The sequence below is a fragment of the Rhodnius prolixus genome, unplaced genomic scaffold (assembly GCF_049639745.1).
Source record: "Rhodnius prolixus isolate KJV_2025 unplaced genomic scaffold, Rpr scaffold_2, whole genome shotgun sequence".
Taxonomy (NCBI): domain Eukaryota; kingdom Metazoa; phylum Arthropoda; class Insecta; order Hemiptera; family Reduviidae; genus Rhodnius; species Rhodnius prolixus.
The window spans coordinates 38,062,187-38,077,916 of NW_027411592.1; the positions used below are offsets into that span (position 1 = coordinate 38,062,187).

The 15,730-nt window shown below is 29.5% G+C and overlaps 1 protein-coding gene and 2 long non-coding RNA genes across 6 annotated transcripts in view; 2 read left to right on the top strand and 1 right to left on the bottom strand.

The window, feature by feature from the left end:
* tty (tweety) overlaps positions 1 to 15,385 on the top strand; it is a 219,184-nt gene extending 203,799 nt beyond the window's left edge. For 2 of the 3 annotated variants that reach the window (XM_074119138.1, XM_074119139.1), the window contains 3 exons: positions 5,016 to 5,108; positions 8,685 to 8,818; positions 10,491 to 15,385. In XM_074119138.1, the coding sequence (XP_073975239.1) occupies positions 5,016 to 5,108; positions 8,685 to 8,818; positions 10,491 to 10,624 (361 nt within the window). In that variant the 3' untranslated portion in view covers positions 10,625 to 15,385. Of the gene's footprint in view, positions 1 to 5,015; positions 6,002 to 8,684; positions 8,819 to 10,490 lie in introns of those variants that run through there. The other variant, XM_074119140.1, reaches the window with a different exon arrangement.
* LOC141449589 (uncharacterized) lies at positions 6 to 3,420 on the top strand. Its single transcript, XR_012455602.1, has 2 exons — positions 6 to 169; positions 2,340 to 3,420. It is a non-coding gene; the product is annotated as an uncharacterized lncRNA (long non-coding RNA).
* LOC141449588 (uncharacterized) lies at positions 434 to 14,270 on the bottom strand. 2 transcript variants are annotated; one of them, XR_012455601.1, is made up of 5 exons: positions 14,131 to 14,270; positions 6,747 to 6,973; positions 6,418 to 6,620; positions 4,410 to 4,532; positions 434 to 1,455 (listed from the first exon to the last, which is right to left on the bottom strand). It is a non-coding gene; the product is annotated as an uncharacterized lncRNA (long non-coding RNA). The 2 variants fall into 2 exon arrangements; XR_012455600.1 differs by lacking the exons at positions 434 to 1,455; positions 4,410 to 4,532 and having other exon boundaries at positions 6,225 to 6,620.
* Positions 15,386 to 15,730: the final 345 nt, after the last annotated feature.

The following is a 15,730-nucleotide window of genomic DNA, read 5'->3' on the forward strand; positions in this document are numbered from 1 at the left end:
AAGTCATATGTTTTAATATTATCACATATTAAAATAAATAAATAAACCATACCAAATGACTTAGTATTATAAGGAAAATAAAAAGTATTAAGTATGATTCGTTTGTAGATACTAACTTTCACTAACATGAAGTAAAATTTGTAACCAGCGCAAGATAATCACACATTAAGTATGTATCTGATGCATATTTAGTTAAATGCTCACTTTTTATTTATTATTGAATCCTGGGTGGATCCATCTTGAACAATATGTGAGACCTGCTCTTCTTGTTAGATTGTCCTGTTTCTGATATACTTCTTTAATAAAGGTTTATATAGGAACTTTGAATCCTAATAACTTAATCAGTCGATATTGAAGATGCTTGAGAATTTGAAACCAGGTTATGAATCTCAGTTACTGAAGAGTGATTTGCTCGATACGACTTATCGTACTTTTTTGGTTGGATCAATGAATCGAGTCAAGTAAAACGAAGCGAATGAACATTGGATTTTAAGATTTAAGCGATAGGGCTTCGTTTTAAGGGATCAGTCAGTATACTAAGGTGCAATCTGTTATTCAAGTTCCTAGTGAATAATTAGGCGCTAACATCTTAGGTCTTTGCGTTCGAAGTCTACTTTAGGCGAACTGACGGCGTTCAAAAGTGCCACCGTTACAATCATCACTGTCTGACAGCTCACTAAAAAAAGAAAAGATGCCTTTCTTAGAAAAATCTAAGCTCTCTATTGTTGATGTTATTGATGTGAATCATCTTATCTAGGAAATTTTCATCCTAGTAACTAGCAGAGTTAATTGAACTATAAAGAAGTTTTCTTTGATTAATCAAAATCCAAGTGATAAAATGAGGAACTGATTTGAAAATGCAATGAAGTTATCCCAGCTGCTAATAATTTACTAAGAAGATAAATTCGTCAAGAAAACATCAGATGCTTCTTGGAACGCCTTCAAAAATGCTAGATGCCTTCAGAAGACCAGCATATTTCGTTATTATGAATTTTTTAAATGATTAAGATTAGTCACAGGGGCGATAGAGAACCTCAGCAGTGCTTGCTAAATTGCGAATGCCCAAGAACTGGATGAAATTCATGTAGAAAACTTAGCAAAAGTTGAATGTTTGAACTAATATAGAATGTAGTTGTGTTGTACGTCTTGATGGTACAGAAGTAAAACGTGTAAACCACCATGAAGATATGCAACTGGCTACTGTCATTTTCGTCAAAAGTTAACATTGTGACAGTAGAAGTAAAGGACTTTTACGTTATTTTTATTTTTTATTTTTAGTAACACAAGAGCTCCATTCATGTTGAGTGCTTCGTCAATCCCTGCATTACATATTTCGTTCCCTCTTTGCCAAAGTATCTTTTCGGAGGTACCTCTACGAACTGTATGACACCCCTCTGTGCTTCTCTTGAGAATGCTAGTCGATCCGCACCATTGTTTACACCATAAATTTCCTATCTGAAAAATAATTTTTACATTTTATAATATATATATATTTTTTATTTGTTTGATTTATTTTACAACATGATTTAAACGAAAAAAAAGTTCAAAGAACAACATTTATTTTTGAGAGATTTTTTCGCCTTTAAACAACTACTAAATTACTTCCAAATTCCTGGATACTATTTTTAATCCCAAAAGTTCCAATTTTATTATTAAATCCATAAAGTTAATTCATTTTAATCTCATTTCTTGTTATTACCAACATTTTTAACCATTTTTTTGTTTTCGTTTAATTGCAACTGTACATCAAATACATCAGAAAATGTGTGTATACAGGATACATAATACATGCTAGGTCACCGAGCTCAGCCTCACAATCGAAAGGGTATGATGAAAGTAACCAGCCTATGCGCTGGCACTCTCTAGGTTGAAGGAAGTGGTTGAGAAGCGAGGAGCTTTCAGTTATTTGGAGAATTGTCAGGACGGAAGTTCGTGGAGAAAGATTGAAAATTGAAGGTTCTAAGGCTAGGTTTAGGTGATAAATGGATCACACGCTTAGAGGAACATAACTGTTGGGCTGCACATTGATTGTTATGAGTGAAGAGCTGAACAGCTTCTTCTACCTCACTAGCAGATTTGTTGGAAAAATCAAATTCGTGAATCATCTAGAAGTTCCTAGTGTAGGTTCCAATTAATCGGGCCTTGAAGTAGTGGTAGCCTAGAAGGTTTAGGAGTGGAAATTGTGTTCAGATTCAAAAGTAATGGAGAATGGTCAGAACATGATTCATTTAGAGTTTATGCTGATCTTTAAACAAATTATATTTAACTATTAATTTAAATAAAATTTATATCTACAGTTATTATTATTTCTAACTGAATTGGATTCTTTCTCCAAACAGTCTTCAAGAATAGTATGAGCAATAAGCAGAACATTTTTCAAAAAATAAAAAGATGGACAAAATTTCCTAGAAGGAAAAAACATAACTTAGATACTACTGATCCGTCCTTGTTAACGAAAGGAGTTATAAAGAATCAAGAATTGATGCCAATTTATAAAAAAGTGGATACCCCATTAAAATCAATTTTAAAAAATAATCTTAATAAAGAAAATAGTTCTGCAACAATAAAGCAAACAAAATCCAAGGAAAACTTGGAAAAAGAGATAACAAAAATTAACATGGGTGATTCTAAACTGGGCAGTGAAGTAAATAAAAAATTAGATAAAAATACTGAAATAGATAAAAAGATTTCTGATAATACCGATAAAAAAAGTAGCAATCTATTAGAAAAAAACGAATATCAACAAAACAATAAGAAGAAAAGTCGATCAAATAACTTTGCAATGGACGTAGATACTGATTTAACTGGAGATCTTGGGAGTATTTCTGACACTTCTTTGTATTCGTTAAATGATAATTCTCACATTTCTTTAAAACGTGAAGTTAGTGATACCTATAAAACAATACACAGATTAAGCACTAAAGAAGATACTTTTAGTATGATGGATTTATTTCAAAAAGACAATTCTTTTATAAACAAGAGGAAAACAGCTATACATCTTTTCGAAAAGCATAAAAAAACTAAAAATTTTAATTCAGGAAAACGAAAAAAAAAATTAAGAATTTTAAGTGATAATGTAAATTTAATGGTTAATAATCAAGACACGTTTAATGTTATTATGGATAACACTTTAGAGAAATATTCATCTAATTGTTGCCTAGATGTTTCATCATTATTTAGTGAAGAAAGAGGTCAAAAAAAGAAAAATCCCAAAAAAAGAAAAAATACTAAATCTGACACAATGTTTCAGTCAACCCCAGAAGTGATAAGTTCTTCTGTCCTTGCGAGTGATGAGTCTTCATTGCCATGTTGCAGTGGCAGTATTCCTAATGCGGACAAAATTCCAGTCAAAAAAAAGCGAACATAGTAACGAGAAAATATTAGCCAATACAAACATAATACAAATTCATTTTTTAAAAATTGTTTTCCTTTTTTTCCCCGTAAATTAGAGATTTCTATGCATTTTACATAACAATATCGTTGAGAACTTCATTTATTGTCTTTATTCATAGTGAAAAATAGTTACTTCTGGTCGATTAAGTTTATTAATATCTCTTGCTTATCAAACAATAAATGTTTAGAAATGTGAGTTAGAGTTATGCTTCCCCAAAACTTTAACAAACGAGCCACGCCTAGAAACATGTTCTTGCTAACAAAGCTCGGATTATTCCAGTTATGATTTTGATACTGTTCGCAGACCGACAGTGTACTGAGATAGCTCTGACGCTAATGCTGACATACCTTAAATTATAAAATCAGTAAAATAAAAAGAAATTTTCAGTTCCATCAGGCTTTTTTTTAAGGATTAGTTTGATTGTCCAATTCAGAAAAAATCTCTCAACCTGGATGATTTCTATTTTCTAATGAGTTCTGAAATTTCCTCATGAAGAATGAATTAAATTTGTTCATTTTTTAGCTATCTTCATTTTTAAATGGTAATTTTAAAACATATTTCCTATTGATCATTGACCAATGTTGTAATTGAAGAAGTAAAAAATGAAGAATAAAAGTTAATTTTATTCTGTTGAATAAAGCATAATAAACTTCCCAAACTCTTTAATCCAAAAAATTCTCCAGTAAATTCTGATCTAAAAATTTCTGATTAAAAAAAAAGAGCAGGAAGTAGGTTATTATGTGTATTGGGCCACGGTAGGGAGTGGAGTACAAAGCAAAATCCATTGTTGGGATTAATTAATGTGTGATACAATTCCCAGATTTGTGTTTATATGAGATTTTGGACGTTAAGCCTGTTTGAAAAAAATAGGAACTATTTTATTGTCTTAGATTATGTGCAGAAGACTAATGAAACGTAAGAAAATTTAAGATAAATTGCAAAAATTGTTATTTTGTTTCAATCCTTCCTCGTTCAATTACTGTTGGTTAACATAAACATAAATAATTATAATTACATAGAACTGATTGACGCCTTGTTTAGATTTCACTGCGTGCATCAATGTAATAAATTAACAGTGAAGTACGTATGCACTCCTATGTCTACTACATACATCCTCGCTAATTGATGAGAAACCCGCCTGAAATAAGATAGTATGCAGTTTAATTAAATATAGCTCTTAAAATATAATGTAGCTCACAGATACTATATTCTTCTGCACAAAGTAATTTCATTTTGGCCTACATTTTTCTTTTCCATTTACGCTCTCTTATCATATCGTATAAAGGTAGCCTTCATTAAAAAAAAATTCAGGAAATACTTTTTATGTGGCAGTTATCGATCGTTTCGAAGTGTGACACTTCATCTATTATTTAGGTTCTATAGAATCGCTACTCGAGAACATTGTATTTTCTGACTCAATATCTGAGGTCATTGGTGTACTGTCAAACTCTGGACAGTGTGATCTTTTTTTACTTATTTTCGGAATATACAGAGAATGCAATTGGAAAATTTTATCAGTTTGGACGAAATCATTTAAGATTAGGAAAATAACAAAACCCAAAACTTCTAATTATTAGTAACCTAGTTTCTATTATGTTTTATTAATTGATTATTTTTCTAGGCGTGAATATCTGCAAGTAGATGAACAAGATCCATTCCTACCACCAACGGCTGCATCACAAGCAATTGCAGCAAGGTCGCTCCATAGCCAAGGGTCGTATGGCAGCTCATTCCCATTCGCACGAGCATCCTCGCATGTTTATGCACCCCCTAAATATGATAGTGAACATAAATTACCTAGCTCATTCATTGAACGATTTCATGAAAAATCTTAAGTGGGAAGGAAATTGACATTATTATTTATTTACTGAAAACTGTGCTTTGAGTGAGCTAAATTACTTCTTTTTTTTTTTTTTTAAATTTTATTTTATGTGGAGTGCGCGTTGTATAATGACAGTTGGTGTCAGGCTTCTTACGTTTTTGCCCATTCATTAAATGCATTCACTTTTGCTGCTTGCTTTTTTAAATTATGTATTTATTCTTGCTTTATGTTTACATTTATTACCTATATATTTTTTACCTAAATAGTACATTTGGTTTGCTACAATGTAAAACCTAAAGCAGCAACAAAAATTTTAGTTTCCAACTGAGGTTTTGCTACTTGAAAAAAACAATTAACTTTTATTAAATTTGTATTATTATTATTTTGTAAATATGGGCGCAAGCAATTTGTTTAAGATATTCCAATTCAGTTTTTGCTCCTCTATCAATTTTTATTTACCTTTACGCATGCTTATTTTGCACTTTTTAAATATTATACTACTTATTATGACATGTGATATATATAATGCTATCTTGTTAGAGCTTTCATTTGCTCACAGAATTTTAACTGTATGTATATATACATAATTATTATTTATTGTTGAAGCATGAAGTACCTGCATGATTGATAGGTAGTCATTGATTATGCATTTTATTTTTAGTTTATAAAATTTTAGTATGAAAAATTAGTATGGTTGCATTAGTTCCTATACTATGAAAAATTGCCTACGAATTTAAATTATCTCACATTATCATGTAACATTACAGATTATTTTTTATCAATAATTTTGCATTTTTCTTTTCAATCCTTCACTATTTAATTCGGGTACTATTATTTATTTACTTAAATTCTATAATGAAAATAATCATTGGAAAATCTTTAATCCTATTCCTGGTCTCTGTTGGAACTAGGAAGATATTTTATTTTTCATAATTAAATAACTTATAAAAGATTTTTTATTTATTTATTTCAGCTAAATTTTGATAAATTTATGAATAAATAAATAAATGTATCTTGATTGTAATTTATCTACAACGTTGGCTTTTATAAACATGATTTGATCACTAGAGTTCGGTTTACTAGTTAATATTCACACTGTCCTTCACATAATAGACTGATTTTTTTCGACTTGAGATTTCCGAAAGTCTTTGTGTGCTACGTTAAAAGCTTCGAACACATATTCTTAGATTTCTTTATTTACCTGCATTTATCGCAGTACTGTAAACGCATGAACGTTTGAAAACCGATCAGCAACAGTAGAAGAGGCTGGAGATCGAAACATTTATGATGTTGCTTTCCTTTTTGATGACCTTTCAGTGAAATTTTTACATGATTATGCTTCATTTATATTCAAAATTAAACTAGAAACTCTTTTGAGTGCTGAATTATTTTATTTCTGGAACCCTGAAAAATGGATATAAAAGTACAGCCTAGTTCCGTTTCAAAAGCATAATAAAGGTTTTTTGGGTGCAGATTAATCCTATCAGTGAAATCATACTGCTTGTTTTTAAATTAATTTTTTTCCCTTACTTTATACTTATTTTGTTGATTTGTTAGCTGGTTGCATAAACATCCATTTGATGGTGAGTTTTTTACTAAACTTAATGCGACAGCTTTCTTCATAGGTTTTTAAAAAGCAGAAAGAAATTCGTTCATTTGCAGTTGAGGTAAAGTCATCACGTAAACGTCTCGTCTAAAAGTTTTTATTAGTCACTTAAATTATTTTCTCCTTGGAGTGGGTGTATACCCTTATCACCCTGCAAACCATAACAAAACACTTGAAATTTATTTCAATATTTGTCAACTTTTATATTTATATATATTAAGTAACGTTTAATTCTTTACAAAAAAAAAAAAAAATGAAATAAAATTATTAATATGAAGTCCGCAGATACAGTGTTAATGGCATTCAAACATTTAGTCTCAGATTTTAACTCCAATTTTTTGGAAAGTCTTGTGAGAATTGTAAGAATCTTTAGAAGTTTTGAAACAGTTACGGAACAATAACAATAGAGCACAAACTTATAATAGCTATTAAGATTTTTGCACTCCTGAAAGGGATAGCAACACGACTGGAACTGTAACACAAATAGTAATTTTTTTTTTAAGGAGATCTGACTCAAGATTTCCTTATCGTTGTTTCACTTATTAATGAGCAAGTTATCCGTCTAAAGGAAGGTTAAAACTTATCTGGAAAGTCGGATCAAATATCGGCCAACTAACTTTTCGTACCTCTTGCTAATTAAATGTTGCAAAAATGACAGTTTCAAATACATGTAGTAGGTATTTTTTTATATTTATATTTTTGTTTATAATTTATAGGTTATTGCTTAGCTTCTAAATCTAGAACTCAGTTAAATAATCATTTTAACACGTACTTATCGCTGGAGTATTTTAGTGTTCAGGTTTCTTTTTACCCTTAGTCTTAAATTCTACATATTGTATACATACTGCTGCTGTGTCTTATGACTCTCTGTTCTCTTATTTACGGATTCAGATTTTAATTTAAGGAGCTCGGTTCAAGTTTATAAAGTAAATCTTGTCTTCTTTTCCAAGGTACACTGATTGACAGTATTAGCACTTTACGTATTATTTTCTGTGTAAATAGTTAAATCGTAATTTCTTAATTCCGGGTCATTTTATAACTTTTTTAAAAAATGTTTATGGGTCCTAGATGTCTACTTACTTACTTAAATGGCGCAACAACCCACTAATGAGTCTTTACTAATGGGTCTGCGCCTCCTCAATAAGCCTCCGCCAGGCATCCCTATCTTGTGCGGCAGCCACCCAGTTTGTGACGCCAAGTAATGAACTTGCGTCCGCGGCGACACCATCAATCCACCTTTCTTAGACTGTGGAACTCGTCTTTTAGGATGTGTCCTGCCCATCTTAGCTTTTCTAATTTTATGAACTTTCCTAGATGTCTAGATGACCATTTTAACTACAGAAGAATGTGGCTATGGTTATGTCAATGCGCTTTCTCAAAAATGCGGCCAAACTTACCAAAAACAGACTATATTATGTTATTAAGCGCTGCAGTCAATTATTTGAAAGAGATGCGTTTTTATCAGAGATGTGTTTAATTAATACTAATGCTTAAAATTGGATTAAGGTTATAATAATTCAATACTAAAAAGTAATTTTATTTATTTTTGATTTTATGGTAAAACTTACATGTTTTGTCCTCCCTAAAAATTAGTGTGAAATAATATTGTTATAGTTTTCTTTTCTTTCTGACAAATGATTCAGTAAATTTGTAAGACTAAATAGTTTTTGTTAGGGCATATATCAAGTAATATTTTTCCTCCGGTTTTTTCATCTTAAAATACTTTGTAAATAAAGAATGTTCAGAAATTTAAGCGAGACGTTACAGCCAAAATCATTTTTATATTGAGATGATTTTAGGCTTATCTTATGATATGTTGTTTATAATGAAGTACCTTGTGTAACTAATAAGTTTGGTTACAGGGGGCTTGGTGGGGGCCATCCCGGAGGCGGACCTGGGGGTCTCTGTGATAGGGGCGGAACTAGCCAGTACGCGACTCTAAATAGAAAATTTAGAACACTTGAACATCCACCAGGATCACGAAGAGGCGATATGGGTAAGCTATTAATTTTGAGTGTAAGTTGTAGAGTGATTTTCAACTTTTACTGGTGACTGATTTATTAATTCAAGGGAAGTTAGATAATTGCCATTTTCATAATAAATAGTACTTTTTTATTTATTTATATTAAAGCGAAGTTTAAAGGCATTACTAAATTTAAGCGGGCAGTTACAGCCAAAATAATTTTCGTATTGGAATGATTTTAGGCTTATGTAAATGATGTGTGGTTTATAATGAAGTATCTTGTGTAACTAATAAATGCACGTTAATACTAAGTAATCATTAATTTTAAGCCTAAACCAGATTCCAACCTTTAAGTTAAACACCCATCATATAAAACTAATTATTATTATTTAAAAGTATAAGCCCTAAAGATATCCTAGCCCTTATGTTGAAAGCTTGACATTAATACGAATAAAAAACCTATTATTGAAATTGGACGAAATATGAATAAGTTATTAGAGTAGGGAACAAATTGTACTTCCTTGTTTGTTAAAATCATGACTTTTTTCGGCCATAAGGAGGAGATTGTTCTGTTCAAATGGGTAATTCCATTTCACAGAATTGTAGTTTATAAGATTGCATTTAGAAGAATGAATAGAAATCCAGAAAGTATTTTGTAAAGTAGGTTACAAAGAGCACGCTAATGAATATCCTCATGAGTTTAAAAATTAAAGAAGAGAATGTAGTATCCTGGTTGTCCTGGTAAAAATGAATCAGCGTGGTAAGATTTATGCTTATTATGTAAGAGCTGATAGATGTATCGCAAATCGATAAAATGACTGTGTAGGAGGAAACTAGGATAATGGATAGCAGGAACTGGAAGGACGGTTATTACATAAAGAAGTTTACGAAATTATGTTAAAAAATAAAATTTCCTGGGTAATTTTTAATATAAAATAAGTATTGTAGGTGGATTAGCATTACTACGTAGTAAAGAAAATTGTTAGAGCTATTTTAAAGCAAAAATTCATTAACATGTTTCTTCTGACAGATATTTTCTTAAACCGTACATTAAGAAGTAGTGTCAAAGCGGAATACCAAGCTAGAGCCTAATATGAATTTTCGTGTTGAGTTATTTTTTTATATATTTATTTATGTATTTATTTTTATTTTTTGCACATGTCCATGGGATTAAAACATTTTCGTATTCAAGGGTGTTCTGGAACTATGTTTCAGAAAAACTATTTTTCACTGTATGAAATAAGAGAAATTATTGCCAATTTCAGTCATACATATCTTTTTATTTTTTATTTTGTAAGCTTTCAACTTAAATAGGTCATCTCCAGGAATTATTCTGATAGACAATTATAGCATTTTTTACATTTTTAACAAAAAAGTTTAGTGTATCTTCAGTTCTGACTATGTTAGTACATACCAACCTTTGATATTAAACATTTAAAAAAAGTCTACAAGCATAAGCCCTGAAGATGACCTAGTCGCTAGGGCGAAAATTCTGCAAAAGATAATACAAATATTATGACTAAAAGTGATAACTTTTATTTTATTTTTTGTGTCAATGATTCCAAAATAATATTCTAGCAGAACTCCCTCTGATAATATGATTTTTAAAAAAATACAGAAAAAAGTTATCACTTTTATTTCATTCCAATTTTTTTTTTTTAATTAATTTAATACTTTTAAATTTTATTTTACTCTTTATTTAAAGGTATGACGGGTAGAAGGAATGAAGCTGGGAATTCATATACATTAGGCAGTAGGAAATCCAGGACAGACGGGCCCGGCCAGTATAACACATTGAGCAAGAAGTGCAAGACCCTCGAGTCCTCTGACTTCTACTGAGAGGTGCCGGTCGTGAGGAGGGGTGAAGAGATAAATGGCACAGCTGTTAATAGCACTGCTGTAAGTGGCACAGCTGGAAATGATATTGCTGTAAATGAAGGCTGTTACGCCATCACCGACCTCTGACCGGCCGGCACCAAATTTCAAAATCTTAAGTTATATTAAATTAAAATTACTTTTATATCTTGGGTTCCAAGTTGTGTGATAAGTTCATAGTCAAGTTTGGAAATGTTCAGTTTTTTCTATTCAATTTCGTTTATTTTAAAATTACAAATTGTAATTCAATTATACATAAATTTTTTAAAAAATTATAGTAATTTTATTTCATAAAATTTATTTTATACTGAAAATAGCAGAAGTGTCATAAAAAAAATAATATTAATAAAACTAATACAGGTTTTCCTCAGTCTTAAAGCGATGAAAACTTCTAATCAGACAAAAATTTACCTTTTCAGACGTGAAGAAACCAAACTTGACATATAGTAATCACCTTACAGTACATACGAAAAAAGGTATTAAAACAATTAATAGTGAAATGACTTCACATTCCATTTTTGTTTTTACATCCTGTCACCATAAAAAATCAATTTGCAAACAGAAAATTAAGACCTCAGACTTACTTTAAAAATTAGTACAAAATGAAAGATCATGAATTCCTATTAAATTTTAGTTAATCGTTAAGTTTCAAAAAATCATCTTGTGGCTTTCATAGCTTTTTTTTTTTTAAATTTATTTTGCTAAGAATATTTAAAATAACATCAATCTTTCAAACATGTTATTTCTAACAATAATTTGTTTTATTCTCTGCAATCAAATTGGTTGAACAAAAAAACGGTTGCCATAAGATATTGTCTATTGTGAATGAATATGAAAATAAAACTAAATGGAAAAATAATATTTAAGAATATTGATATTATCTAGTCTTAAACTTTTGTGGGCCTATGAACTTCATTGAAAATAATGAAGTAAATGAAAATGGCCTTTAGTGATGTGCATTTATGTCAGAAATAAATGTGTAATTACTGTATATATACATAAATGACCTCATAAGAAGAAAGAAATGAGCATTTTTTTTTTTTTCTTTTAACCATTAATGGGGCAATAATTACAATTTTCGGTTTAAAATAATCCTTTCATGTTTTTCCAGTGGTTATGTGAACATTCTTCTTTGTATATAAATTGAATTAATTTTGATGTATTACTTTTCTTTATGTTTATAGCTAATTGACTTTCAAGACTAATGAAAATCTCGAACATAAAGGAGAAAAACAAAATCAAATGTATAGAAAATATATTGAATATATATTATATATATATATATAAATTAAATTATATATATATAAATTTACAAAAATGAAGTACGTTAAATAAATCCTTTAAAATTTGAATATCAGTGTACACAGGCTCGATAGATAATGGTTGTATCATAATAATTATTAATAATCAAATGAAATGTTTTTATATGTTTTACAATTGTACATATGGTATAAGAATCGTATTAAAATAATTTGTAGTATTTTTTTTTAATTGATAATTTTATATATCGGATAAGCATTCATATTTCTGTGATTTGCATAACTAAAATTGGGCTTAAATTTTCTTTCTAAAAGTTTGCAGTCAAAGGGGAAGTATTGTTGTACTTACTCCTTATTTCATAAATGTTTCGGTTTTAAATAAATAAATCACTTTTTGATTTTTCATTAAATTTACCATTTTGATTTTTTTTTAATTGCGTGAGCTTACTTTTGAATTGATAAAAATATTCGCTATTAAGAATCCTTATATGTTTGTAAAGTTAAAGTAGAAATAAATGTTCCTACTTTAATCAATTTTCCTACGTTCAAACCAAACATATAATTTGATACAAATAGTAGTAACAATAAAAGATAATCGCAGTAAGTGAAGTGATCAAAAAGATGCCAAATCTTTATTATTTTTTATTACTTTTTTGAATACATTATTTTGAGGAATAATAATTAAGAAGAAATTATGGTTATTATTTTGAAATGTTTTGTAATATAAACTTCATTTCAAAGATGCTAAAATTGTTTTATTATTATTATTATTACGTTCTTTAATTTTATTCCTCAGGAAAAACAAATTGAACTTGGGAACAGCATAAAACAAAATAATAATTTGTATTTGAGCAAAATTATTGCGATTAAGCTAGCTACATATATATACTGTAATACATAATAAATGTATATGTGTACACATACATATACATATATGTTTATATATACGTACACAGGCGCTCCCAGGGGGATTTCGCGAGTTAAAAATTCTTTCTGGAAATTTATGAAAAAGAAGTAGTTTTCCAATAATATGCTCTACAAAGAGTAACGTTGACTACTTTTTAATTATTTACGAAATTCTAGCTCTAAGGAAATATTAAATGCTTAATTCTTCTTTTTCAGTTATAGAAACTTGAATCCATCTGTTGATTGCATTCTAAACATAATTCTAAAATTTGGACAAAGCTTTGATGAGAAGATTCTATGGGGTTGGTTGGTCAAATATTGCAAACTATGTATTGATGGAACTCTTCAGTTAGAGCACTCTTCCAGCCCTGTCTGTTTGATTCGAATTTAGAGATTACCATAGGTACCTTCTTTTTTTTCTCCAAAGAGTTGACTCTCGGCCATCCACACGTATAGGAAATACACAATACGTATGTCTGTAATGCCAATTTTTATTCTTTTTGTCAAACCTTGACAAGCCGTGTGATGCATGTGTTTTACACAGTCGCTTATCAAGAGGCCTACGATAATCCGAATGACCTGTCAGGCCTGGAATATTGCTGTAATAAAGTTACGCTAATCAGGAACTTCTTTGGCTGCACTACTACGCCATTAATGACTCAGGTCCTTTAAGGGTATGATCCAGTCAGAAGGCCGACTTATTATTACGTTTTCGCCCTGAACACCAGTCACAAGACTTAACAGAAATTCTATCCAGGACGTTTTACTCAGACTTGAATTAACTTTCTAAGATATGACAGCCAGTATGTAGGGCCGCCCAGGTCTCTAAAAAATTTAGAAAAGATTATCCTTCGCTTATAATGAGTAGTGTGAGTGCATTGTGAATAGTTCTTTCAAAAAGAAGGCCCAGTTTTACTAACCTTAACAGATATCACACTTCGTATAACCTGACTTGCCCTCATTGGTTTGTAACCATCCTACCCCTTTCTTAAAAAATCACACAACTATTAATGTCTGCGAATCAAAAATGTTTATTCATAGCTTAAAGAAATCGTATCCCCTAAGTTTTTTTTATTAATTTATTTCCAGAAATCATCTTAAAAGTGATTATGTTGTATCGCAATGGAAAGATCGTTTAAAATTGAAAAAGTAAAGCATTTACTTCTCTAACTATACCCTCTCCCAAAAAAACATTTTAAGTGCGCCCTTGTATACGTATATATAAATATATAAATCTTCGTTGTATGAATAATACCAAAGATTATTAACTAGCAAATACCTTGGAATATAATAGTTTATACATACTTTCATTTAGAAATGCGTGCATTGCTTTTGTAAGGAAGAATGAATGTCCTATAATTGTGATAAGGCGAGTCAGACATTAATCGTTGACAAATTTAATTTCGTAATGGTTAACTTTACAAAATTATCTAATTACAAAATCGTTATTATTTTGATTGAAAACAAAATCGTAAATAAAAATTAAATTTCAGTTGTTTAAAAAAAAAATTTGTCAAGATCAAATAGTTCACAAATTTTTTAATTAACCTGACTCTATCGCACATTGTTAGTCAATAAAATATTTGGACCAAAATAAAACTTAATTTCCTATTTTTTTGAGAAATGTAAATAAGTTTATTTTGTTTATTTAAAGAAGTTTAATTTTTTATTTTTTTAAACTTTAAATAAATAGATCATTTGTGTATTCAAGTGTAAAAAAAACAAAACAAAGAATAATACATTTTTCATATTTATTGCTCATTTAAAAGATCTTATAATTAGTGTATGAAGGACTACATTAATTTTGTTTAATGTATTATCAGGTTGTGCTACTTATATTTAGTATTTTTCTTTAAGAAAAAAACAAAACAAACAAGAATCTTCGCCTAAGAATAAGCGTGTGTTGTGAACGTGTGACAATATTTGCGAATTTGTTTCAAATCATTATAAATATGAGCTCGGATTTTAGTCAACTTTTGCTTAATTATTCACTTTTGTAAACTTTTTTTATATTCAGTCCTTTTTTCCATTCTTTACAAGTTTTTTTTTGTACAAGTTAACTCTTTGAAAATTGTATTATTATAAATATAAATAATTATAAAATTTTAGTATTTACTATTGTTATTAATTAGGCGTAATGTTAATGAAGCTTTGTGCACAAAACATTAATCAAGTGCCTATAGAACACTGCCATCAAAGATGATGTAAAGTCAAAAGAAAAAAGAGCTTCGTCATTATGCGAGTAACCTAATAAACTTTGTATAAGAGCTTAATAATTTTTTTATTGAAATCCCACCATTTCATTTACATATGTGTACAGTGTTGCAAAATTTGTAACTTTAATATTTAAACCAACGCAATTGGTTGACTAGATCCGAATTCATTTTCCTTTTTTTTTTTAACTTAGTGTAAAAAAAATAATAAAATATACCGGATCATGAACTTCTTAAACATGACAAAATTAAAATTATAATGTAATATTCTGTATACTAGTTAATAAGACTCTTGTAACATTTGTATTTCTGCAGACATTTGGCGTGAAAAAGAAGTGGATAAATTATCCGTGTTTACTTTATAATAACCTTCTAGAGATCGTAGTCAAAACTAGGAGGGTTTAGGGGTTGAACTTCCTACTCGAAAATATATGAAAAAATAAAAGTTTTCAATAATTCTCTTTAAAAAAATGTAATTTTTATGTGAACAACATACATTATTTATGAAATTTCAGCTCTAAGACCTGTTTAAATAGCTTAAAGGGTTTTATATCTGTAAAGGAACAACTCATTTTTTTGTCTAGTTTCTAAAAATAATTCTCTAAACTAAAAATGGGACCTAAGCTTAGATTACACCCCTTGGGGGTTGATGCGATTTGTTGGAGTACTGCTCCAACAATTTGATTAAAGCT